This window comes from Ruditapes philippinarum, unplaced genomic scaffold (assembly GCF_026571515.1).
Source record: "Ruditapes philippinarum isolate M1 unplaced genomic scaffold, ASM2657151v2 ctg2721_1_1_1_1, whole genome shotgun sequence".
Classification (NCBI taxonomy): Eukaryota; Metazoa; Mollusca; class Bivalvia; order Venerida; family Veneridae; genus Ruditapes; species Ruditapes philippinarum.
This window is the reverse complement of record NW_026853245.1, coordinates 97635-123555: the sequence shown is the minus strand read 5'-3', so window position 1 is coordinate 123555 and position 25921 is coordinate 97635. Positions and strand designations below refer to the sequence as shown.

The 25921-nt window shown below is 32.1% G+C and overlaps 3 protein-coding genes across 4 annotated transcripts; 1 reads left to right on the top strand and 2 right to left on the bottom strand.

Annotated features, from left to right (window-relative positions):
• Positions 1 to 15298: 15298 nt before the first annotated feature.
• LOC132736277 (sex peptide receptor-like) lies at positions 15299 to 18766 on the bottom strand. The gene is made up of 2 exons (XM_060723379.1): positions 18694 to 18766; positions 15299 to 17407 (listed from the first exon to the last, which is right to left on the bottom strand). Exon 2 carries the CDS (start codon positions 17323 to 17325, stop codon positions 16060 to 16062), a length of 1266 nt encoding a protein of 421 aa, XP_060579362.1. The 5' UTR covers positions 17326 to 17407; positions 18694 to 18766; the 3' UTR covers positions 15299 to 16059.
• Positions 18767 to 18769: 3 nt separating this feature from the next.
• Positions 18770 to 21956, top strand: LOC132736278 (uncharacterized). Of its 2 annotated transcripts, none has more exons than XM_060723381.1 (3): positions 18770 to 19063; positions 19546 to 19955; positions 20309 to 21956. In XM_060723381.1, exon 3 carries the CDS (start codon positions 20816 to 20818, stop codon positions 21548 to 21550), a length of 735 nt encoding a protein of 244 aa, XP_060579364.1. In that variant the 5' UTR covers positions 18770 to 19063; positions 19546 to 19955; positions 20309 to 20815; the 3' UTR covers positions 21551 to 21956. The 2 variants fall into 2 exon arrangements, with proteins under 2 accessions (XP_060579364.1, XP_060579363.1); XM_060723380.1 differs by having other exon boundaries at positions 20309 to 21196.
• Positions 21957 to 22146: 190 nt separating this feature from the next.
• On the bottom strand, positions 22147 to 24897 carry LOC132736270 (uncharacterized). Its single transcript, XM_060723371.1, has 2 exons — positions 24221 to 24897; positions 22147 to 23694 (listed from the first exon to the last, which is right to left on the bottom strand). Exons 1-2 carry the CDS (start codon positions 24787 to 24789, stop codon positions 22413 to 22415), a joined length of 1851 nt encoding a protein of 616 aa, XP_060579354.1. The 5' UTR covers positions 24790 to 24897; the 3' UTR covers positions 22147 to 22412.
• Between the last annotated feature and the right edge of the window lie 1024 nt (positions 24898 to 25921).

The window sequence follows — 25921 nt, the reverse complement described above, 5'->3', positions numbered from 1 at the left end:
ATAAACGCCATAGATAGGCCAGAAGGTGATAATCGGCCTTGAAATGAATAACGCCCTCGAGCTGAGGCCATCGGGGCCATTTTTCATGTTGCGGGCCGATTATCACATTCCGGCCCTACTCTGTCGTGTATTAATCTCTTAGTCAACAGACTTTAACTGGTTCTATGGCCGTATATAAACGGTTGTTTACATATATTGTGAAGAACCGTTTATTTACGGCCATATAGCCTGTTAAGAATCTTAATAACAAATTTACATCAAACTTCCTATTTTCGAGAAAATTGAAATTAATACATTTTTTTATGCGTTTATTTAAGGTCGCCGCCGGAAAGCCCATATGGGCGACCGTACACTCAAGTCGGGCCATCCAAGAGCGTCCCGCCGAGATTTTTCGTCGATTTTTTTCCAGCTTTATTGGTGGAGGAAGACCCCAGGTGCCCGTCCGGGCATTATTTCAGGCACGAGCGGGCACCTGGGTAGAGCCAACGACCTTCCGTAAGCCAGCTGGATGGCTTCCTCACATGAAAGATTTCGACCCGAGTGAGGATCGAACCTACAGCGGTGAGGGACCTGTGATCTCAAGTCAGCGACTTTAACCACTCGGCCACGGAGACCCCCTAAATTTATACATAAATGTAACAACCGCATAAATAAACAATATTACCGATTATGCATCACACGTGCAGTATTATAAATCTACTGATAAACAGATGTATAACACATGCCCGGACTTAGCCACGCGACAGTTTCCGGTGTATATTTGCTTTTATAATAATATTTTTTTGAATTTTTATTGGTATAACACAAAGTATACGATGCCGTATTTACTTTAAAGAAGCTACCGTAAGCACGCTGGAATAACAATGTTTTTTTTCTATATCGTGGACGGTTGCTAACGTGTTTTTATTATTGAGTTTGTTCTTTATCGATTCAAATGTCGTTATTTTCAAATATGTAGTATGATGCTTTGAATTACTTTTTATTGTTCATCATTTGCATGGCAGTGGAATGTCTGATGTCATTTTATTTACGTGCGTTTTTTACCAAAGCTTCTTTGAAACTCAACTTGTCAATTACAAATTGCCTTACTTTAAATTCGTTATATAAGGCAGCAACTTGTGTAACTAATAATATAGAGATGTTAACATACATGTATATTACACTTTACACATGACCACGTTTTAAACAAACTAAGCAATTAACTTATTTGTATCACAAAAAGGAAAACGTTACCGTGGAAAGAGATATATTTAGCAGAAATTACTTTACTAAAGATACGTAAACATTGTTGGTTAAAAGCACAATCATTATGCCTCAAAAATGCTTTTATTTTATTTTCTCAAAAGCTTTTTAGTTATGGTGTTACCAAACAGTTACTCATTGGCCCAGTTACACATTACGAAAACCATCTTTTCTCTCTGTTGCATTTTGGCAGTAAGAACAGTTATAGTGAATTCGTATTTTATATGAAAGTCAAAATACTAACTTTGTTTTAATTTTGCTACTTTAATGACATATCATTGCACATAAATGTTTTCATGTAAAAAGCATCTATCATTGCCCTAAAAGTATTTCTTAAACATTATGAAATATATATTCGTTCTTTTCTAAAGAAGTGAAAATGTATATTTCTGAGGCATCATGTGCCTTTAATTGTAAAATATGAGTTTTCATAAAACGACAGATTCTATTGTGTAATACATGAATCTATAGTCTGTCCCGTTAAAAATGGAAATGAACTTTTGCCTGGTGTGAATAAACAAAACAAGGTTGAATAAAAATTAAACTATTTTTGTAAACTAAAAAAAAGTCACCCTCGAGATTTTTCAGGATTTTTCTCTAAAGTGTCTACTTTTCTTGTGAAAGCAAATTTTGATTTCTCTATGGCAAATCTCTGTTGTTTATTTTCCGCAGCCATTGCCGAAGTACTCTTCATTTGAAGATGAACGGGAGAGAGCACTTGTCATGTTTCTAAAATATACATGAGGTTGTCGGGGTCGTTTCATAATTATTTTACAAAGTATGATCTACAAGATGTAACAGTTAAGTTGCAGTGCATGATGGAAAACTTTAAAAAATAAATAATAAGCAACAAGTAGATCTACATCGAGTCACATGAAGTAAATCTAGCAATTGCACTTACTTTTAAGCTGAATAGAATCCATATGAATTTCGAAATAGATCATTATAAACGTCACTTCAAATTCGCATTCTGAAGATTCCTTCATTACCACATTCTATCCAGTTCCGTAGATCCCATTTTTTACTTTGAAACTCCTGAATGGCATGACTCCTACACTTATGATGATCCAGATTTTTTAAACTGTTAATCCGTCTCATTATTAAAACACTGTTCAATTTGTGGAGTTATCTGGGTTAGCAAATGAAATATGTAAATGAAACACATCATACTTCAGAATGTTCCAAATCCATTATTCAAGAACGGCCCATCAATTTTACAATCATGTCAACATCACAATGTTTATAGCCTAACTCTTGACGAAAAAAACTTTATTACGTCAACAACAACTTACGAAATATATGACGTAACAAAAATGCCTCGCGCTTTTTATGGATGATTCCAGTTGCGGCATTGACAGAGGGCGGTTAGGGATATGTAACATCATACAGATAATTTTAAGCATTGAGATAAATTTGTCTTGATGGCATTTAAAATATTTTTTGTATACCCGGATTTCGCAAATTAACTGTTAAAATTGCATCTTCAATTCATATATATATATTAATAATAAAACTTTTGATAACATTTAATTAATCTTAAACACACAATATGACACGAATCTATAACAGTGCCATTCTTCTTCCATTAATTACATAGATTTATAACCTTCGTATAGATTTTATGTTTTAAAACTAGTTTATATTTTTCTCAGAAATGGTTTCCCTATATAATGTTTTCTCGTTATTCAAGACTTCTTTAAATCCTACTCTTTTAGCTACAAAATATACAACACGCGGTATTTTTTCTCCCGCGAAAAATATGATATTGTTTTTTCACTGAATATTTTCAAATTTTAGGAAGGCTTAAATGTTGAGGACGTCACTGGGTGTTTGTCTTTGACTCGATCTCCCCTTCCTTTTATCATAATATGTAACACTTTAAGTCTACAAAAACACACTTATTGCCACTTATTGAACGCTCCAATTCAAACTTATTCTTAATAATATCAAATCACTGCCGGTATTTCTGGACAATTTGTTGAATTGTGAGACGGAAAGTTAAATCTGTATTTACAAGCTTAAAGTGCTACGTTTGATTGCTCAAACTAGAAAGCATGATATTATATATTCTTATAATTTACATTTTCATCGAACGCGAGTCTGTGTTCTCTCAATAGCGAGGGAGTTAGTTAAAGTAGGCACTATGGTAACAAGAAAACCAATGCTGAACGTATACTGAATCAGTTCTTCTTTCTATATATTTCTTGTCAGATTTGCATGATAATGTGTAGTATTTGTTGGCAATTTCTTGTGGAAGTTGAAACCTACGGAAAATTTTAGCGCACAAACATCGCACCCGAAATAAGAAGGGTAACATATTTTGTATCCCATCGAACCTGATCAATTTAATTATTTTTGAATAGACGTGATACATATACTAATGCACATAATTCAGACAACTACAGAATTATGTTAACCTACGACGCGTTGCGGTATTCAAGATACGCGCTTTCAAGATTGAAAAGCAATCTACTCAAATAACTTCATTGCTCCTTTTCTCTTAATACAACAGTATATCATGGTAATTATATAAATCTTTGTGTTTTAGAATTTATAAAGCGATTACTGGTATTTTTACTTCAAATGTTTTTTTATTATTTCAAATAATGGTTTGCTAGTAAAATTGCCTTTTTGACACCAACTTTGTTCTCATTTTCTTTTTAATGATAACATTTAGCTATTGGCCAGTAAGTAAATAAGAATAATCATTTTTTTTATAATTACCAAGTACATTTCACGCTAATTGTGAGACGAACCCTAAATGACGTCTATATGGGCGCCGCCATTTTGAAATGGACGTCACGTCAGGTTACAACGTAAGTCAACGGGAAAAAATATAATTTTAACATTGTGACCATATTACTGACGTTATGAAAAAAATGAAAAACATGCCTAGAGATATTGACGTCAGGGTTAACATGACATTAATTTAAATGATTTTACAATTATATTAAATAAAAAATGGAATATTCAAATTTGATGGGACAGACTATAGTACTCGTATTTTGCTGTCGCGGCCTTTACTAGAACAATCGCTCACATCCTGTGCTTATTTCATGTCCTGACATACTTAAATCCATTCATTCGGGTTAAGTACAAGTTCAAAATACATTTTCGTACTTTTGTAATAATAATTATTTTGTTCTTCATTTTATTATGAGTGTTTACATATGTTTGGATGTTAATTACATGTACTAATGTTTCTTCCTTCTACCAGGTGCATTTTAACTGTTATATTCCTTGTACGATGCTGATTTGTCAAATCAACTATATGTACATGTATTATATTTCGTATATTCCCCCATTATATAAAGAGTTGTTGTCTTTTGTTGTTGTCTTTTGTTTGTTTGTATTTTACGTCTTTCATTTGTGTTTTGTATAGTGTTGATAAATCATAGTGCGTGTTTTTGTTATAGAACTTTATGACACGGGAATAAGCAATATTATTTTTTATTTAATTTCATGCTAAAGTGTTCACATTACTTTTTTGAAATAAAGCGCATTGTTTGTTTTAATGAAGTATTTCATGAAGATATTCATAAATTCTGGAATAATGTCTCACAACTTTACGACATGTATATTGACCGTAAGTTACTTAACTACGTTTATAATCATCTATCTTAAATATGTTGAAGAATACTTTTCAAGCTTCATATTATGTATAAATGTGTCCAAATGGCTTCCATTTATCTACGTAAAAAGCAGTTATTTTAAATATTTCTACTGGCTAGAAATTAGTATGAATAATCAATTTTAGCAAATAGAAATAAATAAATACAATCTGTATTGTTCATCAAAGACGCTGATTTTTTAAAATGCACAATAGATAAATGTACAAATGTTAAAGAAGTCTTACATTTTTAACATCTGCCTAAATCGTAATAAATCGAACATTTCCGGAATGTTATTTTTCACGATCTTTGGTTATCAATAAATTTTGAATCATTTATAACCGGAAATTTTAGTACATAGCGATATAGGATGAGTGATTGCAAATAATCTAATGCCCAAGATTTCGAAAAATAATGTTCCGGAAATAACCGATTTTCTATGTTATTTGCCGATGTTAGATTTTTTTTGGCGGGAAAATCATTACAGTAAGACTACCTTAATAAGATTAGGAGACCGTATGTTTGCATTTATTTAAATGAACCGTTTCTTGTTGCCCCATGTATTTCAGAAGCGGAATATATAACTCATTGTATCATGACAACAGTAGTTGTAAGGTCATACCTATCATGGATAAAATCAATGCTGAGTGTTTTAGGTGATTTGTTTCAAATATATCCTTCATTTTTAAGGTAATTTCTTCATCATTACTACAAAAGGAGTTAGAATTATGTTTACTCTATAGTTGTGTTAGCATTGGGCTTGAGTGTAAAACCATTATTTGGTTTATTTGTTGAAATTCTTTGTTTGGAAGAACAATAAATTTAATATTGATAAGGAGAATGCTAATTTTCACAAAATGATTTATAAAATAGTAAACAAACAGTTATACTGTGTGCTATTGCATGTAATCATTTATCAGTTGCAACGACACAGTTCTGTCATAGCTATACACAACGTTTTAAAAGAAATGAAATGACGAACGGATCCGGTTTGAAAATGAGAAAAAAGATAACGAATAAAAATAAAGATTGTTATTGTAACTGCATCTGTGAGTTTTAAATCTTTATAAATTTACTTTAACTTTGCCCAGATTTATATTCAAGTTGATACAACATCTTTGCAAAGAAGAGTTAGGGTTTCTGCCTTGCGCACTGTCTCATCTTTGTTTGGGGTCCTTTTAGTCTCCTTGCCGTTCGTTCTTGTTGCTGGGTCGTGTAGGGGTTGCGTTCATTGAACGCCGCATTGCCTTGCTGATCTTGTCATTACTATTTTAAAACTGACGGAATAATGCTTATTGAAAATAATTATGCTTTTTTCTGTATAAATCATTTTATCTTGATGTAGACGGATTTCTGTTGTTTATTATAAAAAATAATTGTGCTGTGAGCAACTGGAAAAGTAGAGGAATAAAACTTATTTTTTTGTGTTTTCTTTTCTTTTTTCTTGCTACTTTCCTTTTTAAAGAATAGAATCGAGCTTTGGACGTTTCATTATAAGTATATAATCTTTAACACTTTCAATCTATAATGGAATGTTATACATATAAGATGTATTATAATGCATTATAATAAGATTGTTTACTTTGTTTCCGAAGTATTAGACAATGGTCAATAGGATGATTGAAAATAGTCTCAAAACTCGACAAGTGACACGAATACGGGAATATTAAAAAAAGAATGTAGGTAGAAAAATGGCCACTGAAATTTGTTATTTATGAAATGTAATTAGCGAAATGAAATATCACATAAATCTGAAGGTATCAGACAATTAGTGTAGACAATTTGTCTATTAATCAGTATTATGATGTCAATGAATTATACTGTTTGAGTCACTAAAGTAAGAAAAAAATCTGAAATGGTATATTTCATTATTCCCAGTGCTAAAAGTTAATATTTTGTTCACACATAATATATTTATATTTTAGATGATACGTATTTTTTTATCTTATGCTTTTGAGTGGATTACTGATTTATCCGTGAAAACTATATTTGACAATTTCACAGTGAAAATTATCAAAATATAATTTCACACTTTCAATGACGAGACTACTTTTAAATATTTTCCCCATGTGGTACCTCAATTTTATTTTTTTTCCTGACAATTCTGACAATGTCAGGGCTGTTTAGAGAAAAGCAAAGCCGAAATTGATAAATAACTTAAATTTCAAAAGAAGTGAAAGGAAAAAAAACTTACTTCAATTCATTCATATAACCAATCACCAAATATCGTCTTCACTTTTACAATGTGAAAAATACACTTCCGTCCGCATGCAAATCTGCTCTTGGTGACATTTACGGTTTTTGAGTATTCTACGAGCCATAACTACCTATTGCAATATGATAACTTGAAAAGCAATGACAGTCATCAGCCCGAAGAATAAGTAAACAACCCAGTTTTCGTAAGACATCCTTTCGACAATTCCATTATTCCCTAATTCCTAGCCGCTTTTTGAATGTTTACACATCTGTCAACAATTATTTATTGTCTGTAACAATCCTCAAATAAGTTTTCTTTCTTATAAAAAGATGTATGACTAACAAATCTAACTTATATGTCTCTGAAAACAAACACAATCATTTTCTTCATGTCTTTTAAAAATGGCGGCCGCTTATATTACTCAGAGCCTATTCCAAAAAAAAATAGCCATATGTTACAGAAATAAGGTCGGATGGTGTGACTTTTTCTTCTACTAGAATTGTTTATTTTTATTATTAAAACAAGCACTGGGTCATGTTTTTGGAATAAAATAAATAATATCATCGCCATTTAACGTTGATTGTCGAACTTATTTTTCAGCTCTAAACTCCTTGTAAGTCGATTCAAAATATTTCATCATGAACGTATGACAAAATAACGTTTTAATTCCTTTTTCTCAGATTACGGAAGTATGGAAAGACAATTAAATGTTTCGGGAAGCGGTGACTGTGTTAACTCCGGGCTTGTTGTGTAATGTTCCGACAAATGAATGTTTATCCTATGTTGAAAATTACACCGGAGTATAGGTATGTGGAAATAAATTTTAGTTGTCGTGGACTGACCTAAAATGAGTATTTAATGTTAATATTTAAGATATATGCAAGAGACATTTTGTCATTTCTTTTCTCTTTTTTAACATGTCAAGAATGGATGTAAGAACCTTAGAAGTCACACTGATCTTTTTATTCTAATGTTGTCTTAGTGCATAACAGCATTTGCGCTCATCTATGATGGAGATTAACCACGTCATTGAATTTGAATACTTTGTGCTGGATGATTAAGACACGAATTCCCGAAACTTTATATATATATAACAGTGAAATTGTTGGTGATTATTGACTTTTAGTATCTCGACAGATATACACTCTACATGATTGCGATAACACAGGGCACTCACAAAACGCACACTAAATGGGGAACGAGTTGACTATTATTTTTGTTAACGTGTATAGTAACGACACAAACTTACAAACATGGGAAAATGGTCTTACAGTGTCAATATTAATGAAAGTTCTTAATTTGTACTGGATTATCATCATCATCATCATTTATGGTACAAGACATCAGCTGAAGAAATTGAACATTTCCAGTGTCAATGTTGGTGGGGTCGAAGTCAACTGTGTTGACAATGTGAGAGACCTTGGAGTACAGATGACCAGCACTTTAAGTTTTGACATCCATATTCAAAAGAAGTGTCAGATTGCACACATGCAGTTAAGAAATTTGAAAGCAATCAGAAAACATCTCACTCAGAAATTTTGCAGAAATCCTTGTTCACGGTTTGATTCATTCACATTTAGACTTTTGCAATGGATTATTCGCTGATATTCCAGCCTATCAACTTGATAAATTACAACGTGTGCAGAATTATGCTGCTAGAATTGTCACTGGAGCTGCTTACTATCAATCCAGTGCTGAAATTCTTAAATCACTCCACTGGCTTCCAATTCGAGCAAGAATCATGTACAAAGTTATTGTGACTGTGTTTCGTGTTGCAAATGGCACCGCTCCATTGTATCTTCGTAAATTGTTCACTAAATGCCAGAGTCAGTACAGGAAAAGACTGAGATCCTCATCATCTAGCCACATTCGGTTTGATATACCATCAACAAATTCAAAACTTGCTGATAGATCCTTGGCCATTGTGGGACCTAAATGGTGGAATTCATTGCCAGACTATCTGAAGGACATTACCAATGAAAATCAGTTTAAGGCCAAACTTAAAACATACTTGTTTGGACTGTTTTTTAACTAGAGTTGTAGATTGGCTGTGCCATCGAGACTGGGTTTGGGAGTGTCTTGATCAAGCATATGTGTATATAGTCTTAATAATGTACAGCGCAATCGAATATTTAATACATTTTTGCGCTATATAAATGTCTTGTATTTGTATTTGTATTACTAAACTTGAAAATGTGCATCAATAGGTATAAGAAAGTTATGGCGTGCTGTAATAAGACCTCGCACCCCATCTGAACATATATAAAAATGTCAGTACAAAATAGCAAAGCACGAATTCAGACGTATACATTATTCCATGTCTTGAAAACCAAATGAAACTCGAATAAGTGTAAAACCACACGAAAGAAGTTGACAGAGGAAAAAATACCAGGAAACAAAACAGAAACAGTTTTGAAAAAAGTTCAATGTCCAAAACACATAATAATATAGAAGTTTCTAAATGTACGTTGACCAAATTAACACAGATGGATGTTCAAGATTTGACTCCATCATATTTCAAACAATTGTATAAATTGTATAGTCCTTTTGAGAATACATTTTATCATTTGATGTGGTAAAAATAGTTAATATGTTTTCAATATGTATCCCCGTCGAGCATTACTACTAAATTTGAAAGTGTGAAATGAATCAAAACCATGGCCCTTATCACATGAATAAAATAACATTAAAGCTGATATGACTACCATGATTGAACATTTGATAAAAATATGCTTGTCCCGACACTGAGACACTGATTACCATATCGGAAAAAGAAATCTTCTCGAATCACTACAGGCGGAGAAACTGAATCATTCCCAGTAGTACAACCAGTAATGCTGTCGTCATTGTTTGCGAGGATCAGGCTAAGCTAACCGATTGAAAACAACAATATATTCATGCTAGACATAATCAAAGCCATCGACCTTGACTGAGAAGAAAGCGGCGATTCTCAACGGAAGCTAATAATACGCGCCTTTGAAATATTATAGTAAAAATTGTATTTTCTACAAAAAGCATACAAGGTGTCATTCATCAACAACGACCATACCAAGTGTTTTTATTGCCATTTAAGGACAGGAAGCTGGTTCAGCAAAATTGTTTAATTTGCAATAAGTCTCCCTCTGATTGCATTATTCTTGCTAAGGACTAAATAAATCATGTGCATATTATTAACTCAGAAATTGAAATTACTCGCATTCAACACCTATGCAGAAGTGGCCTAAGTCTCTTGAGATTCTAGCAGTTGATTATTAATTAAACAATTACATTGAAATGAATTAACAACATCACTAAGACATGCGTTCTTGTATGTATGAACTAGGACTCTTCATAGGAGTTTTATTTATCATTTTCATTACTTACATTACTAAGATTTGCTTTATGTTAAAAATGTCTGAATTTCAGTGAAAAAATATTGTATGCATCTAGGAGTTATATTGATAAGTATCTTAAAGTTTTTATGCCCACGGGCATATAGTAATTGAATCGTCCGTTCATCCGTTTGTCCGTCCGTAAGTTGTTTACCTTAACTTACATAAGTATATTTACAAGTAGATAATATATGCACAAGGCTTATTCAATGAAAATATCATTAATTAGAAATATTTTGTTTTGCACATGATGTAACTAACAGCTTTAGATTATAAGTAAATGTCTAAGGGTAAAATTTTAGCCGTCCATGCGTAACCATGGCAATGGAATACGTAAATCATGAGTGACTCGTGTGATTCACCCTTGTTTATAGAAGTGTCTTAGCATAGCATGGCCTTGATGTCATTGTTGCATGTTTGTTACTATTTAGTTAAGTTCGCCTTGTATGTTACATTTATTATATCTTTGAATCCTTTAATTGGATTATTTGCAGCAAAATCTAATGGGAACATTTTTGATCTGTCGACATGTACTTTAACCAAAACCTCTATTGAGTATGCTAAACTGGGTTGAATCGTGCTTCTAGAGTTTTCATTCATTTATTTCTGTGTCATGTTACTATTTTTGCAGCAGATATATAGGCTTATACATTTTAATTTACCTAAAAGTAAAGTATTTACTCTTATTATCAAATATTAGATATTAAACTATGTTCAACATTATCGCAAAAAAAATGGTTTGTTCGTAACAGTATAATATCATCCTAACGAAATTCCTGTAATGTTACGTATTTTGTTGTAAGTATATAATTTTATCTACATGCAAGTTCATACAGTTTACTATTCATACAGTATAGTTTGCTATACATATATTATTATTATAGCTTGAAATCATACACTATTATCGTGAATATTTATCGTAGTAATTATCCTAGCTAACTATGAAATTAACGACAGACGTAATCACATTACAGTATGTAACTGATTATCTAATTACTGTAAACCAGTTTTGTTTTGTCGAGAGTGTTGATGAAAAACCTAAACAACCTATCTGAAGTTAATTTAATTGTTCAAAGATTGTCGCCTTAACTAAATATAAATTCTAATAGAATTTAGTCTCTTTGATAAACAAGCATTCATCGAAATAAGGCTTTATATCATCAGATTTCATACGTGCTTCACTTTAAATCTTATGTCCCTCAACGCAAAAATAGAAGGAACAGGTATGATAACCATAGTGATGTTATATAATACATTTATACACATTTATTTTGGTACCAAGTTATATCGCTTCGTGCAAATTACTATCGCTGAATGTGCAATTTTCACACAATTCAAACAATGTTCTCAAAAACCACAAAACGTAGGATAATGCACTTTGTATTGTCATTTGAAGAAAATTAACGCGCATATGATACGCTAGGTTTTGTTTTGATTTAAGAAACGTTTGTCACCATAATTTAACATAATAAGGTACTTACCGGGGCTCAGCAGTCGCCATTTTCTCGTGGGTATTACTATACAAAGTCACGTGATTTCCCCCCGTGATTCCAAGTACTTTCCTAACGTACAAGTGTTGTATTTTAGTGTCATTATTTATATTCAGTTATTTCGAGATATTCGGTTTGTCTAGGAAAACATATATATTTCTGTAATTTCTCTGTAATCTGTTCATTAATATCTCATTTAACAAAATTTAATTAGCCAAAATTGGCCTGAGTGTAAAAGTACACATATGGATAAGATTTATTTTCAAATTTAGATTATTTCGATTTTCCTTTGTTAAGGTATTATATCAATAACCTATCCTGCTCAACCATATTTCGTCTCTGCGTCCATGTCCAACATTTTTTTTTCACAAACCACTTGACTGTATATCTTAATAATTATTAATTATTGTAAAGCCCTGAATGTGAAATGATAATATCAATTATATTGATGTGTTATATTTTAAGCAAATTATAAAGGTTTTCACAAGAATAAGTAATTCGTAAACTTTTGATTTGATTTAGATTTCAGATATAGAAAAAGTATCACAATGTGGAGCTCTTCATATTGGTATCATTCACTATATTGTACAAGAAAAGTTAAAAAATTGATATAAATAAACACAATACTGCATCTCTAAGATCTCTTAAAGCAGCAGGCCTCCAGACGTTAAAAGAAAAACTGCCGTATTACTAATTTTTCAAAATCCCTCTTCAACAACATTATATAATTGAAAGAAATCAAAATGACACTCCAAAACGTTCTTATTTTAACATTATTGCTCTGAAAACAAACAGTTCACTTTTTCGCCAACTTTATTACACTACGGAATTCTTTCATCCGTGTTTTTTTTTTCAGTTACACAAAAAAGTTGCTCTTTTTCTATTATTTAAGAAAACAAGGTATTAAAATATTTGAACAAAGGCTGCAGTTCTGGATGGTTTTTCATCACGTTTGAAAAACATTGAGCATATGTTTTAACTTGTCAACTTTCTCATATTATTAAAATGTATTTAATAGTGTTAAGCCAGATGACATAAAAGCTGCACGTCTTGTTCCTTTGTCAAAGAAAAATGATAAAAGAGAAAAAAGGAAATTATAGACTTGTTTCAATCATCTGTATTATTTCGAAAATATTTGAAAGACTTGTATATGATCAAAATTTACTATTTGAGTTTCAATCGTGTTTCAGAAGTTCTTTTCTCTACGGATACATGTTAAATCCAACTATATGATTATATAAGCTAAGTCTAAGTAGATACAGGTTATTATGTTGGCATCGTTCTATTAGATTAGCAAATAGCTTTTGATACTGTTGACCGCACCATACTTTTAGACAAATACAAAATTTTGGTTTCGAGTCAAGATGTTGTCAGATGGCTCCATTCATAATTTATCAAGTAGACAACACTGTATTGATATATCTGGCAATCCTTTCATTTAATTGTATGCTTTTATGTTTCTGCTATTTTAGTTTCTAGTTAATGCAAATTCGACATTGAATAATTGCTTACCAAAGACCGTGAACAAGTGAGTAAGCTGTTAATTGATGACAAATTATCATTACACATAGTCAAAACAGAATCAATTCTATTTAGGTAAAAAAAGTGGTTAAAAGGGAATCAAACCTCAATATTATATGTAATAATTGTTCTACTAAGCGGTGATGAAACGGTCAAATATTTAGGAGCCACCGTAGACCAAAGTTTGAGTTTTAAGACATCCGTCATTAAGAAAACAAATGCAAGTCTTAATATATGTTTTATAATAAGTAAATGTAAGTAATGTCTTCAATCCAATGTCATTTTGGCTATACCTGCTCTGTTTGGTATTCTTGCATTTCTCAGAATCTGAAAAACAGACTCCAAGTTACACAGAATAAGATTATTAAATTTGTACTTCACCAAAGAAGTTATATTAATGACGGGCACTTTCAGCAGTAAGGCTGGTTACTTGTTTCAGACAAAGTCGAGCATATCACTCTTAATCATATTTTTAAAATACAAACAAATTCTGTCAATTTTTACATGAATGCATATTTCACACAAGCAAGTTTTGAACATAATCTTAATACCATATTAAGTAATGGGTATTGGTTTAAAAGTCCTAACGTTAAATAAAGTGTATGTTTAAAAGTATATTTCCTACAATGGTTGCTCCTTGTGGAATAAACTACCACAATATATAAAAAGTTCTTTGAACTATGGTCCAGATAGATTTTTCAATACTGTGACATCTTGTTTATGTTTTACATTACATATACATGTATAAGTTTTATTCTTGTATTTTTGATTAATATTCAAATTCAATAACAAAGTTATTGTGCCTTGCTAGAACATGTTATTTTCCATCCTGGACCACAATGGAAACAAGTGCATTCATACTCATATTTTGTGTCATCCTCAATACATGTTCTTGTACATCTTTTCATTAGTTCCTCAGAATGATAATTATTTTGCTGTGATTTGTTTTTTTTGTTCTTATGACTAGTCTTTAGGTTTTAGTTCAAAGTCGTAATCATTATTTATTATGTTTTTTTATTTGTTGTTATTTCACTCATGACTATACTTATTTGAAGTAATGCAATGTATTTATATACTGAAATAAATCATTATTATTATTATTATTATTATTACTATTATTATTATTATAACAATCGTATTCACTTCCAATCAAAAGAACAGGCCTTTTCTATTCTATCATAAAATACAGAGAAAATAAGCAACCGGGTGTTACCTAATGGACAGCTCCTGTTTACTGAACAGTAATTTAAGGAATATTTGTCTTAAAGCAGCACGCCTCCAGATTCATGTATTTGAATGTGTAACATTGTAAAGTAATCAAAAGGAAGCAGTTTACACAATATCAATGGCACTTACAAACCACGTAAAGTGGTCAAAATATGCACAAATAGCCTTTACTGCATTAGTAACGCAGTAGAGATAAAGTTGTGATACACAAAAATCAGTCATTAATCGCACATTATATGTAAAATATTACTTGAATCTTGAAACATTTTACTTTTCCTTACATCTAAGTACATTTTTCTTAAGTTTGATTTAATTGAAATATTTTGACTCATCTGGAGGCATATAGCTTTAATGTAATGGTGGCCTTTGTTTAAATTGTCTGCAATCCAGCCAACTATAGAAACTAGCTAATTGGAGACATTAACTCTGTGTAACTTATTAGTTTAAGGACCACGCAGATTCATAACAGGTTCAAATAAATGGCCTTAATTCGTCTTTGTTGTTTTTGCATTAATTTCAAACAAGGTAACATCGCAAGGTGCACACAAGGTTGTGAAGTTCAAATCTTATCTCTTACATAGGAAGAAGAAATTAAAACTAAATTCTGACCATTGGTATACTGCTCTTTTTTTCTTTATAATAAAAAAAAACAAAGCATAATACGAACATATACTGCAATCTATTCAAATAATTTGACTAAATACAACTTAATTAAGATTAATACATAATTATTAATGTATCTTGAAAACAAATAAAGATGATAATCAATAAATCTTGATAGGGAGAAATACTTGTATTTTTATCTGCATTAAAAATAGCATGCTTACATAATTCGAGGCTGTTTACTAATATAAAAGATTTATGTTCATCGTCACTCACTCACTCACTCACTCACTCACTCACTCACTCACTCACTCACTCACTCACTCACTCACTCACTCACTCACTCACTCACTCACTCTTCAACTCACTCACTCACTCTACAACTCACTCACTCACCATCTCACGCACTCACTCACTGACTCACTCACGCACTCGTTTTTTTTCTTATTGATGTTGAATGTTCCATGATAACCGCCGTTTGAACAAAAATATTCAGAATGTCACTATTTTCGTGTTTAAATGTTCAAGTCTGCTTAAACCGGTGCTAGGGGGGGGGGGGCTTGGACGGTAATTTGCACTTTTAAGTACCGTCCATGAACAGGTTCAATCAAACCAACCTGCAACATTATTAATTTTGCCGTGTTGGGCTTTCTTTTAGGGATTCTTTTTTTTTCTCTATTTCATTATATAATTATTTTTAATGGTTTTATTATCATATTGATGGCTGTTTTTCAAACACGTATGCATCATTTTGTTGGGTTGCATTGTTGCAGACTTATCCGAACAATCGTTTGCATCTAATTCATTTCAACAGCTCCTTTGGAGGATCCGGTTTGTCTTTCTTGTTGCCTTGTAGATATTGGTGACGTTTCAGAAAACCCCTCCTGGTCTCCGACCAATCCCCGAAACGGGTATAAGAACGTTCGTTTCAAACATTTACGGAACTTCTTGTTCAAAAATGTGTAAATGTAAAAGTTTGCGTTGAAAGATAGGACAAGCAGCAGTTCATAGCCCATATGGATGCCTCTGTTGACATCCAGATTGGAATTTTCCCCATTCGTTGTTGCTTTGTCGATAGCATGATAGAAGAGGAAAACTCCGTATGGTATCTCGGGAATAAGAAACACCACTACGATAACAATGACAATGGTCGAAATACTTCGGTTTTCTTCAATCCAATTCAAATTTTGCGAAGAGTTCCCATCCATGTTTCCAAAGTTTCGTGCACCACCTCGTAAATGTTTGATGAAAATAACAGTGGATATTGTTAGGCTGACACAAGGTATGAAATGACGAACTATAAACAATAACCAAAGATAGATACAGTCTCCTCCGCAATCATCCTCGCCAAGCTCCCATTGACAAATACCATCAACCGCTTTATCTGTTGTCACGTGGTACACATGAAGGAGTGGTGAGGCAAAGAAGATAATCAAACAGAATATAACGGTATTTCTGACGGAAAAAATACGTTGAGATTTGAATGGGAAGGCAACCGAAGTGTATCTCTGAACAGCAAGAAACAGTGTCAAGAAAATTGACACTGTGTGAAACATTTTAGATAAGAAATATTTTGATAGCATAAATCCACGACACAAGTCCTTTGATAAAACATATCCATCCACAGAGGACTGAGTGACCGGATTGTCATAATATTGTGTAATATTTGTGCTATTAATGTGAAAATAATCTTCATATTGCAGTGGATCGTGTGTATTATAATACACCATGATGTAAGTTGGCAAGGTAACAAGTCCAGTCAATGTATCAGATATTGCAATGGCGGAGAGTATCATGTTTGTTGCAGTGCGCATCTTTCTGCGCATCAAAACTGAAATTACAACGACGTTCACCAAAAATAGTAAAATAACGAGTATATTCCAAATATACAAGTAAACAGGTCTTTCAAAAGGGTAGCCAGGATATAGATATTCGTCGTATTCATAAGATCCGTATTCGTAATGATCGGAATTATTGTAGTCATCCGAATAAATGCTACTGTTGTAAGGATCACTGTCGTTGTTCAAAGAACTTGTTGTAGATAAATTGTTGTCGTCGCTCATTCTGGTAGTTGAAAGAATAATGAAGTAGAAATCTGATACTGTTTACGTTTCCAGTGAAATAAAGAGACTTGCGTCCGGTTTCCTAATAAAAAAATAAATACGTACATTGTTAACTAAATATTTTAAGCAATTTGTATTTTTAAAAGCTGTAACTTTCTATTGTTTTACTTATTAAAGGTATAAAAAGTCAAACATACAGATTCTCAAAGTATTTTTACGACAAATTGATCATTAACCTAAATTTCAAACTTACAAAAAAAAGAAAAACTTACATCAATGTCCTTAATTTACCAATCACCAAATGATAATATCGTCTCTATTTTTTCATTCTAAAAGTCTGAAAAATGCACTTTTCTTCACATATATAATTGCTCTTGACATTTGGGCATATTTAAGTATCCTATGAGCAATAACTGTAATGCAATGTTAAAAAGCAATGACGGCCGCTAACAACCTTTCAAAATAGACATGATTTCCAAATGCGAATGTCTTTACATCTGTCAACAATTATTGATTGTCTCTTATAATCCAGAAATAATTTTCCTTCTTATGAAAAAAATGTATTATTAATAAATCCGAATGAGATCCCTCTAAATCAAACACATTTTTTCCATAAATACACAGCTTTTAAATAGGATGGTCGCTTACATTTCCAGAGTGAGACTTATATAAACTTCCGCAGAAAATAACAGAAATCAGCTGGGCATGGTGTATATTTTTTCTTCTGCTAGAACTGTTTGCCGTACAAATTTTATTTATTTATTTATTTTTTGATTTGCCACTAATGGCAATGTCAGTCACTTATTTAAATACCTAAAGTAAAATTATAATTTATTGCTTAAAAGTTTACTTTAATTATATTATCCTTTGCAAAAATTAAAAACTCGCGGAAATTGTAATTCATCGGTAACGTACACTTGCAAAAAAAGACGAAACGAATCGCGAATTTACCTTATATAAGAATACATGTAGTGCTTATACACCCTATATCGTGTATTTACATCTACAGAAACCCTCGAACTTAAAATAAATCCCAAGCTTTTAATTCCTCCTCGTGCATCTGCAGATGTTAATGTACTCAACAAGATGCATTCACCTCATATTGATCAATCAGCATTATAAGTGCACTGTTTCAATATATAGCTGATAAAGCTCAACATTAAAACGAAAAATGAGCTATCTCGCAAGTATTCATCACTCATAATGATATTGAAAATTTACTTGTGAGCATTGAACGATATTACAATTATTCACGATTCAATCAAGATCAATCATCTATTGTAGAACACCATGATAAGAAGTAGCGGTATTTACTAGTGCTAGTTCAAAGTTTTTAACAGAAAATGACGATGAAATTGAGTAGCTTACCGTAGATTATAGTCAATAATATTCCCAAGAAAAGCCAGTTGGAATATCCTACTGATCAAATTTTTTACACAATAGACCCTTTTCCCAATAAGCCTTATCGGCTTTCAGGTAAAAGTCACGTGGTACCAAAATATCCAAAACGAGGCAGAGCGTGATAGTGTCTCATGCTTATCGGAGAATGCATCTGTTTTACACGTTTAACATTATTTTCAAAATTAGTAATTGTTCTATTTCATACAAAGAAGTCATTTATGAAAAAATGTTGATTTAACCTTTCTTTTGCATTCTTTTGCTTCATTTGAGTTCATAGCATTTACTTCGCTCAAAATAACGTATCGATCGCCGCAAACCCGGAAACGAAAGTAAACAGGTATGAAACTTTCACTTCGTTCAAAGTTAACAGTTTAGAAACACGATGCTGACCATAATTAATTATTGTAACTTTTAAATTGAAGAGGTATTGAATGATTTATATGATATGAAGATTATTAATTACTGATTTAATATTTTGACGAAGAACAATTTACCCCACCCACTTATGAAATATGTCTAGGCTAGCGCTTTCCATGGGTGCATAAACTTAGTACAAGCTTAATTACAGTATTGAAATAAAAAATAATTATCATCTTGTATCTCTATCAAAACATGCGTGACATTTTTAATTTTTACGATTAAAAGCAGATATTTGAAGATTTCAAATGTAATTTTCATCCTGTGTATACACATGAATATATTTAATAAGTTATATACATGTACCTTATTAAATATATTTATGTTTACACATGGCATGAAGACCCTACTATAATTTTCTTTTTTATGAAAAGCAATATATTTGAAATTCTTTTGTTTCAGAAATGACTTCTAAGAGTCGTGGCCAGATGTGCTGTGTATATGCATGTAGCAACTGTAGATATGACAAAGAAAACAATCTAACAGGTGTTCACTTTTTCAACATACCAAAGCGTGTGATTGAAGAAAAAAAGTATCGAGACAGATGGTGCAATTTGATTAAAAGGCAAGATGGTAGGGATGGCTTCAAGTTGACTCCAAGGACAGTTATATGTCATGAACATTTTAAAGAGAATGATATAAAAATTGCTCTGAACAGTAAGCGATGGTGTTTGAAGCCCGATGTCGAGCAATCAGTGTTTGACTGGTCAAAGATTTGTACCCGCAAACCTCCTAAAGAGCGGTTTCCACTTTCACCACTTAAATCCTTGGAGGAAGAAGAGACTTACATTGCCACACCTTTACCAAACTATGTAAGTACCAAATCAATAAAAAAAATATGCTTTTTGTATTCCGTGAAAGTATTCGTAATTGATATATGCAGAATTTTAATTATTTTATATTATTTTAGTTGAAGTTAGGGAGGATTATTAATTATTTCAATAGTGTTTGATTCTCGGTGAGCATCAGTGATTCTATTTAAGTGCTGAAATAATGCACAGCCTGAAAACAATGAAGCTAACCTGGCCTGCCTTTGTCAGTAAAGCAGGAAAATGTGTTTATTACCTTTGTGTGCCATTAAAGCCAACAAAACAAGTATTTCTTAACTCTTTCATGTTAAACCAAAATAAAAATTTGAATTGTTCTAAAAACTTTTTATTTTCAGAATATGTTCAAGTCTGATGCTGAAGAGGAATCAGAATTTTATATCGGTACAGCAGACAAGGCTTGCCAAACTGATCCTTTTGAAATCATACCTCATGAAACCAGTTGTATAGGGACTTCAGTTGATGAATTAGACCATAGTTACTCAACACCTATCAAAGGAGTTTCAGAATTAGAAATGTTACAGAAACAGATCAATAACTTAATTAAAAAGTGTGACCAGCTTCAATGTGTCATAAGTGATCTGAATAATGTTATCACTGATTTTGAAGCAAATAGATTTTCCCTAGACAAAATTTGTGATGACAAACATGCTGTTATGTTCTATACAGGTTTTCCTAATATTGAAACATTTAATGCATTTTATGAATATATTAAGACTAAAAGTGAGCGTTTGAATTACTGGCGGTGACGTTGCGAGGTTGGTGAGGAGGTACCAAAATATCAGACGGCCAATAACAGTAGGCCAGGGAAAAAAAGAACTTTTTCAACAAAAGAGGAACTTTTTATGGTGTTAGTGAGACTCAAAGTTGGATTATTTGTAAAGGACATTTCTGAACGGTTTGGAATTTCACAAGGATATTTTTCAAAGATATTTACAACATGGATCAATTTTCTCCATCATGAACTCCCATTGTTATTTCCCTTTCCATCACAGAAGTTAATACGCCAAAATATCCCCTTAGAATTTGCCCAATACCCAACCACAAGAATTATTCTTGACTGCACAGAAATTTTTATAGAAGTTTCAAGTGTAATGGAAACACAGTCCCAAACATGGTCATCTTATAAGCATAATAATACTCTGAAAGTTTTGGTGGGTATAAGCCCTAATGGTACACTTACATTTATATCTGGTTTGTGGGGAGGTAAAACATCTGACAAAGAGATCACTGAGAAAAGTGGGGTCTTAGACCTGTTGGAGCCAGGAGACAACATAATGGCTGATAGGGGATTTGATATCAAAAATATTCTTCCTAAAGGTGTAGAACTCAACATTCCTCCATTCTTGAATGGAAGAAATCAGCTATCGGCAAGTGAAGTTAAAGAGACTATGGATATAGCATCGGTCAGGATTCATGTAGAAAGGGAAATAGGGCGTATAAAGAACTACCATATTCTTGATGGTGTTATGCCGTTAAGTCTTTCACATATTGCCGGACAAATTGTGTCAGTGGTGGCGTATTTAACTAACTTTTTACCACCATTGTTGCCACCAGCACATAAAGTAAACAAGACTTGAAAAGTCTGTGTGCAAAATTAGAGATAAACAGTCCATTTGATAAGAAATTTACCAAAAAATAAACAGATTTTATTTCATAATTTTATTGTCCATCACAATAGTGAAAAAATCTGCTTAACAAAAAGTGATGTATAACAATATAATATATACAGTAATATTGTGTTAAAGCATGTGACATATAACTGTTACACAATTTATGAGGGACATTGCTTATGTTTATTAGAGTCAAATATTCATTTAGCATCAATAAAAGATTTATGTACTGTTACCAAAATTTTGTTATTGTTTTTAAACACTACAATCAGAAGGCAAAAATCAACACCCTAGCTCCACAAGTAGCCAACAACTTCTTAACAAACATTACTTCAGTTCTTAATGATTAATATCCCTGAATGTGTATATACATCAAAACATGTTACAGTAAACTTTTACACACTAAAACTATCTACAAAACTTAAGCATTTCAACCAAAGTATGTCCATCAGACCATGTACCGTACTTAATCTATAATTCAACTGCCTGTTCATATACTCTAAAACATCTGTCATGTCAAAACATCTTTAATTTATTTATATGTAAGAAATTACAAAAAGGTGAAAAAAACTTGAAGCTCCACAAGTAACAAACAACTTCTTAACATTATTTTACTTAATTGAAAGTATGCACAGGATATTTATATTTTTTTTATCCCTTTACATGTTTGTAATCAAGAAATGTTTTTACACTTTTGTGCACTGAGTTCAATTTGTAATTTGGCAATAACTATCAAAAAACTTAAGCACTTAACCAAAATATGTCCATGTACTTTAACCAACTGCCTACTTATTCACTCCTATCTTTCGTTGTGCTTTAAGCTTTTATTTTATCTTTCTAATAATTGTTTTTGTACTCTCCTTGACAACATTTCTGGAATAAACTGTTGCCTGTAAAAGTTAGTTAATTTAGGAAGTGAAATTTTATTCCACATTGTCTCATCAAATAAAATTCTTTCGACATAAACATTTTTGTCATTGAGCCAAACAACAAAGTCTGCCCACTTTAGCCCTGTCACAAACATTTGACCTTGAACCTGGTAAAAGTAATCATGAGATCTGTTCAATTTAATTTCACCTTTATCATTTTTCTTCAAGCAAAATGGCTGTTTATGTACAGCTTCTTCAAGAGTAAGTCCAGCTCTAGATATAGGGCATTTCACTTCTAGACATCCATAGCTATCTGTAGATATGTCAAACACTTTGCCATCAACACTGGCACCTAATCCAGGAAACTTGTCACAAATTTGTAAACCTATTTTCTCAACTTTGACAGCATTTCCAGACATTTCCATATGTTTCTCATAAGCAAGAATTGCATTTTCTTCGTTTTCAGACCCGTAAGTGGTAGCTTTCGATGAGAAGCTGGAATATAGCAACTGCTTAATAAGTCCATCTGGGTTTATTTTACGTTTTATTATTTTGCCAAAGTTTGAAGCAGTAAGGATGAATTTCCTTAGATTCTGCCACAACACACTTTGTGATTGCTTTTTGGTTCTCATTTCAACTGCTTCAATTATCATTTCATCAATTTTAAGTTTGCTTAGATAATCATCAACAGCACATTCAATATCCTTGCTACTGGCCATATCTGGCAGACTTATACCTTTGACAGAATAAATGTCCAACAATTTCTGGTCGGAAAATATATCCATTCCACTGTCCTTCTCGCAATAGTGTGTGGATACCACTTCCACATTATCACAAACAGGCAAGTTTTCACCTAGTGTCACCTGCTCGTTGTCGATGTCTGTCAGTTCCTCATGAAAAAGAAAAAAACCAGATGCCGGCATACAATTTTCTAAATTCTCATACAATGTACGCAATGCCGGGATATCGAGATATCTGTCAACCGGAGCCCGAGGGTCGTATAAAGTCACAGACTCTGACTGTATATTTTCCTGCTGTTTTCCAATATGTACCTTTTTTATCTTCATATTTGGAAGTGGGGCTGAATGTACTTTTAGGTCTCTGGGAACATTCCAACTACTTAGTTTTCCCGTACAGGTTACTGCTTCAGGGGCTTTCTGAAGGTTTTTCCGACTGAAGTCTTCAACACAGAAAAGTAGACCGCCAGTGTGGTTACATTTTCCTTCACCATTTGGTCCCAGTCTAAAAAGAATAAGTGATAATGTACTATTAAGAAGAAACATACATGTGATGTAGTACAGTTTTTCAACAATTATATCATTATATCCAAATCCTCAATAATAAAATACAATAACTTCAATATGACAAGCCACTAGTCTGCATTCCATAATATGGGGCGAGTTGGGAGGAGTGCGAACCATCAAACATAAATATTTGTTAGCCCAACAATGCCCGTCTTTTTTTTCATAAACAATGTGCTGCCTTGACCGACATATATGTATGGGCCGCATTGACTGACATCTATGACATAATGCAATAACAATTAAATCAGTTGGTATTCCCGTCAAAATATTGAGACTACAGTACATAAATTTGTATTACATTATCAACTTATATAAAAATATTAAAAATGTCATTTATTTATAAAAAAAGAAAAGATTTTTGTGACAAAAATTTTCACTGCAACAGGTTTTTAGCTAATTAGCTAATAAGTTACAAATTTATATAAATGTTAAAGATCTAATACTTTAAAGTATATTTTTCTTACCCAGCTGGACATTCACATGCTGCATATAGCACATCTGCTTGTTCATTGAAAACAACAACAACGTTGTATCTTATTTTTTTCATTGATGCTACTACTTTAGCTTTAACCAATGTCATAGTATTGTTTTTCAAAGTTTTCATATCACTTATATGTCCTTCCTTATAAAAGTTATAAGACCTCTCTTTCTTGTACACTGATCCTTTCATAATTTTATCACCAAACTTTTGTGTCTTTACGACCAAGTAATCATACAACTGATGAAAGTTTACTTCTGGTAAGTTTCTCAAATCAGTTGACCATACAGAATCACCTCCTAGCACAATTAAATCATCAAATATACATTCCTTCGGAATATTTACATCGGCAGTATTTACGTGCTTTTTCGACACTTGGTCGACATTTTTGCACTTCACTCGGCAAATGTATGCATATGCACGAGATACTAAAGACGATTTCTTCCCTGTAGTAGATTCGTTACCAGCAAGAAGCAATTCTTTAAGTTTTATCACGGTTAAACGATGTAAATCGTCCACAGTAAAATCTAGATAATTATCAACATTAGACGCCATTGTTTGTTTTCGCTATGATGAGATAATCACGCTCAGCCTCGTTTTGAATTTGGTCAAGTCACGTGATATCTATAAATAGTGCCAAGCTACGTAATGGGAAACAGGTCTATTCTTGATAAAACTTGAATAACATTGACCCAATGTCTTCAACACTCACGATCTGTGCCGTTGCTTGCTAATTTCAATGTAAATATTGGGGAATGCATGCTTCCTTATCAACATTGAAGTGTTTTGGCGTCGAAAGAATACAGGTAAAGATGTTCAGGAGATTGTTACATATTCCAGGTAAATCATTGTGATTTATTGACTCTTTTATACATTTTGTATACCTCATCATATTTAAATACGCAAAAAAATCCACTTAAATCTTATCCACTATGTAGTGAAGCTACATCCCAGCAGGCATCCGACGTTGTTTCAACGTTGAAACAACGTTGAAATATGGTCGTGACGTACGTTGTTCAACCAATATTCAACTATGGACGACCATACGGATATATTACCAATGTATATACAACGTTGATTCAACGTTGTTTATGGTCGAAGTTTTACATTTAGTTTAATCATTATATAAACTTTTATACCACTAATTTTGTGATATTATTCCTTTATTGAATTAGTCTGTAAGTGATTTTTGTCAGGAAAATTTGCGTTACAATCTTTTTCCGTATATTCAAAAAATATTAAACAAATAAAGTTGGAAATAATTTTTCACTTTCTATTAACGCTTTAAATATTAGTTAATATGTTTTGTTGTTTGTTGTTTTATTTTTTAGTTCTTTATGAATAATATTTATTAATAAATTGATATTAGTCAAAGCCCCGTTTATAGACAGACAGACAGACAGACAGACAGATATCTTTATTCACTCAAGCACATTTGTACAATATGAGGATTTTCTAATATAACAAATATAAAATACATTAGTTTTCCAGCAGTAAACATACATAATTTTGCACAATATATTTTTTTCCTTATAATTTAAACAATATGGTGAATTATTACAGTGTGTTTTCTGGGGGGGGGGATTCGGATATTCTTAATTCTAGATAATTAACAGTTCATCTTGATAAGAAAAACAAGAAATAATAATAAAAACAAAAGCAAAAACACACATATATAAAAGAATGT

Coding starts and splice junctions, on each gene's coding strand:
- LOC132736270 (XM_060723371.1), bottom strand. CDS start 24,789: ATGGCGTCTAATGTTGATAATTATCTAGATTTTACTGTGGACGATTTA. Junction 23,695..24,220: donor GCATGTGAATGTCCAGCTGG/GTAAGAAAAATA, acceptor TATTCTTTTTAG/ACTGGGACCAAATGGTGAAG.
- LOC132736278 (XM_060723380.1), top strand. CDS start 19,548: ATGACTTCTAAGAGTCGTGGCCAGATGTGCTGTGTATATGCATGTAGC. Junction 19,956..20,308: donor CCACACCTTTACCAAACTAT/GTAAGTACCAAA, acceptor TTTTATTTTCAG/AATATGTTCAAGTCTGATGC.
- LOC132736277 (XM_060723379.1), bottom strand. CDS start 17,325: ATGAGCGACGACAACAATTTATCTACAACAAGTTCTTTGAACAACGAC.